The 4,043-nt window shown below is 38.3% G+C and overlaps 1 protein-coding gene across 9 annotated transcripts; it reads right to left on the minus strand.

Moving 5' to 3' along the window:
• Positions 1-589: 589 nt before the first annotated feature.
• Positions 590-3,591, minus strand: LOC112466148 (GTPase-activating protein and VPS9 domain-containing protein 1-like). 9 transcript variants are annotated; one of them, XM_025034078.1, is made up of 5 exons: positions 2,267-2,737; positions 1,863-2,171; positions 1,553-1,762; positions 1,084-1,472; positions 590-1,015 (listed from the first exon to the last, which is right to left on the minus strand). In XM_025034078.1, exons 4-5 carry the CDS (start codon positions 1,417-1,419, stop codon positions 977-979), a joined length of 375 nt encoding a protein of 124 aa, XP_024889846.1. In that variant the 5' UTR covers positions 1,420-1,472; positions 1,553-1,762; positions 1,863-2,171; positions 2,267-2,737; the 3' UTR covers positions 590-976. The 9 variants fall into 9 exon arrangements, with proteins under 9 accessions (XP_024889846.1, XP_024889847.1, XP_024889845.1 ...); XM_025034079.1 differs by having other exon boundaries at positions 2,262-2,737; XM_025034077.1 differs by having other exon boundaries at positions 1,084-1,762; positions 1,863-2,739.
• Between the last annotated feature and the right edge of the window lie 452 nt (positions 3,592-4,043).

Genomic DNA, 4,043 nt, shown 5'->3' on the forward strand with positions numbered 1-4,043 from the left:
AGAGCAGGTTATCTCAAACGCCCTGCCACAACCCAATTAAAAGAGACTCAAATGTCATTACCGCTGAGAAGTACTTTTTGCCATTTAAGTTAGCATGTCAGAGCAACCAGATTGTCCATTGCGTTCCACCTTGAATTTTTTTTACAGTCGTTTATTAGGATTGCCCTACTTTTAAATTGAGCGCTTTTAAATGTATTATTATTAAACTACCGATATCGATATATTATTAGTAATTTAATATTAAAACTTGACAGAGTGACGTGAACTAATTCGCTCATAGTATTATGCGTTCAAATTCTCGAAAGCTAATAGCTTCTTTACTATGCTCTCTCTTTATGTCGATCGATTCAGATAAAAATCTCCGAAGTCTTTCTTTCTCTCGCGATATTCCTAGAGTAAAACTGTACAAAAGCTCTACGAAATTGGCGATATTTTTCACGGATCTGGTTCGAGTCTCGGCTCTTTTGAGGAAGGTGCGCATGTAGAAAGAATACGCCAACATAGTTTATCCTGCTAAATGGTTATCAATTCTCTATAAGTTTTGTATTGTACATAAATTATAGAATATCTAAACGTTTCTTTTTTTTCGATGTCCTGTGAAATTGTACAATAGAGTTACAAATAAAGATAAAGCCACACTTTACGTATAATCTGATTCAGTCTTTGCTAATGTTACATAATAACGTGCAAAAGAACTAACAGTTAGACTATTTAAGAGGCTATTTAAGAATTTTAATTGATACTGGAAGCATAAAACTGTTCAGCTAGCTTTACACAAGATATTGGTCTTCTTCTTTATGAAATCGTCAAATTATGATTATGATACATTTCTACATTATCACCAGCATTGAATCTAATCTTATTTATCGTGATACTCTTGAGAAACTGTTAATCCATTGTCTTAACTCGATCGCGGCGCAGAACTGCGTCCACCAATATTGTTTCTCTCCCTCCAATCGATTCCCGTAAAAGCTGTCTACATATTGAACAGTCGATACAACGACGGCGGATTAGTCTGAAATTAAGCACACGTTAACAATCACTCTTCTTGCTAAAATCACAATTCTCTTTTCAATCGCATACCTTGATTATGACATAGACCAGCACGGGAGTCAGATAATCGTCGGCAGCAGGTATGCCTCTTTCCGACGCCATGGAGAAGAGATTCATGATGGTAGTCGCGCAACGAAATACACACTGCAACTTATCCCTAGGAGTCTTATACGCCGATATCACAGCCAATTCAGCCTGCGCCCATGACCAGGGGCATTTGTAATGATAAACTTTTGAAATGCGTAGGTCCCTGTGATTTGGAGTTACGACCTTTGCCAACTTATTGATGTGACCGTGAAAAAGCTGGTCCCTATATACATCTCCATCTTCATTTAGATAGAGCGCATTGTGGTATACCCGTGCCATGACGGTTCTTTCCACCACGACTCTCGCCAAATCTAACTAGTTGGCGCTTGCCGCTGAAAGTAAGAAGTAAGTTCAGACGTCTCTGAGCACTCCGCTAAGATCAATTGCGAGATAAATAATTATATTCATGTACATTGCCAAATCGGATCGTTGTCCATTTCCACGTGGACCTTCCCTAGAAAATTATCCACGAGATCCTGTTTCTCGTCAGCTAGTGTAAGCTTTGTAAACTCTTCGCAGAAACGCAGGAGGAAAGCCTTCTTTTTTCAAAAATACCCTCACACAAACGGATACAAGATGATTATTGATAGCATCCCGATCGCACTTAACTCGCACGCATAATCTGAAAAATATTATTATTAAACCGTTAACATCTTATATTTAAACATCTTACATTTACTTATACATTACATACAAAGATGATATTTATATATAAACAGTACCTATCTAAGTGAGCTAATGTCGACAGCAATCCCTGACGACATCTGATTAAATATGCGATATAAGGAGATCGCTTTTGATAATCCTCTCGAAGTGATTTGAAGAGCTTTCTACATCCATCGTCATTAAATAGACGCACGCAACGTAAAGTTTCATGAAGATGAGCTAGTTAGACTTAGCTAACTAAGACTTAGCTCAGCTTCAGTTTTGCCGTTTGCTATGACAAAACCCTCCTGCTGATGTTCCCCATCAAGCCTCACGTTCTCTTCCTCCGCCTGAGTCTCCATTCGTGCGAAGATCACGTTGATCATCTGCGTAAGAGTCGCACAGGCTGTTGTTTGATTCACCAGGTTGCGCGACGACAAGTAAACGTTGTAAACAGTACGAATTGTTAACAGTACCGTACCCTCGTATACCTCCACATGCTGGCTTGTCTGTGGATCGGTGAAGCAACCGCAAATTGTCTCGACAATGCGCACAATCAGCAGCTTGTTAGGATTCGTTAAATCAGGCACATTGCCAGTGAGATGGCTATATGCGATTAACTTCTGCAGGCAGTCCAGTGCTGTGTCACCACAATCCGTAGTGACTAGCTCTGACATGCTGACTCAAATGGCAAGAATTACTTCTCAGCGGTAATGACATTTGAGTCGCTCTTAATTGGGCTGTGGCCCAATTAAGGGCGTTTGAGATAACCTCTTCACCCTGCACAGCTGGTGTACATCTTTGATCTCGTTACGGAGGTCCTCTGCAAGATGGAAATATGAGTGACAAACTTAATTAGCAACTATCGCTTATAGCTACAGGATTATTAGCCTGTATATTTATTTATTTCAGTTTTACCGACATTATCGTTTTTTGATGGATCTTTTAATTGGCTTTACAGAATTGCAAGTTTTTTGTCTAGAATTAAAGTACGCACAAAAATCTAAGGTAGAAAACGCGATTTTATATCAAAAACACCAAAAAATTAAAAATATTACTTATTTGGGCACATACGCAGCTGTCACCTGACGACAATATTTGCTTAAAACAAATATTCTGCAGTTTATACATACATAATTTTTATCATCTGCCCTTGGGAAAACATGTAGGAATAATATCGTGCAAGTAGAAGTAAGATTCAATGCGTACAAAAAAAGATCCATCGAAAAATTATTTTAGTAATGCAAATACGGATGCAAATGACAAGAAGAGCAGCAACAGTAGTTACCGGATCTTGCGAGAGATGGCGAGCAATCGAAAAAAGGACAGATGTCATTTTGTTAGACAAAGACAGATATAGGGAAAACAAAATTAGAAAGGTTGACATTATCGACATCGAGGAAGTTTGCCAGTCACTGCAGGATCCCCTTAATTTTCATTGCAGACGAACCTTCGGGAACACTAGCGCTTTCTTCTTTTAACATGAATAACTAAAAATCTATATTTCGGCTAATTACCGAGTTTATAAATATTTAATTAAAATTATTTGGGTGACTCACAAACCTTTTTAATCACACTTCATAACTCTTCATGCAAAATACAAACGATTCCATATAAAAATTTTTATTAATTTATCTATTTCGGCTAAATGCATGGTGTAAAAATAATTAATTAATTACAATTAAACGAATGACTCACAAACCTTTTCAATTGCACTTCAAAAGTCTTCATACGAAATACAAACGATTTCATATACTATGTTTCCATCGAGGGTTTAAATTGGGTCAGAGTCAACCAGTTAGCCAATGGTTATGCTGGTTATAACGGAATTAACCTAATTTCAATTGTAACCAGCATAGCTATTGGCTGACTTGGCTGAGACTCTGACCCGATTTGAACCCTCGATGAAAACATAGTCATGGTAGATTCTTTCCCGGACATTCATTTCCGGTCAAATACATACGAATATGCGTAAGCATAAGAAAATTGGTAGAGTGCGTTGACCAATCAGAAGGCTGTCGCAAGTCGCCTGCGGCAAAATCAAAATTTGTGATTGGTCAACGCACTTTGCCGCATGGCGTTTCCGCGTCTATGGAGTCTACCAATTAATTTTCTTATGCTTACACATTATGCATTATGCAGAAGTGTGTGCTCCCCGCTTAATCAATTAGAAGCGTTTCGCATTTTCAGTTACGCATATTCGCGCTTCTGATTGGTTACGCGACACGCATGACGCGGAAAATATCAGTCCATGTGAC

Source organism: Temnothorax curvispinosus, unplaced genomic scaffold (assembly GCF_003070985.1).
Source record: "Temnothorax curvispinosus isolate PA1 unplaced genomic scaffold, ASM307098v1 QBEX01015914.1, whole genome shotgun sequence".
NCBI classification, from domain to species: Eukaryota; Metazoa; Arthropoda; class Insecta; order Hymenoptera; family Formicidae; genus Temnothorax; species Temnothorax curvispinosus.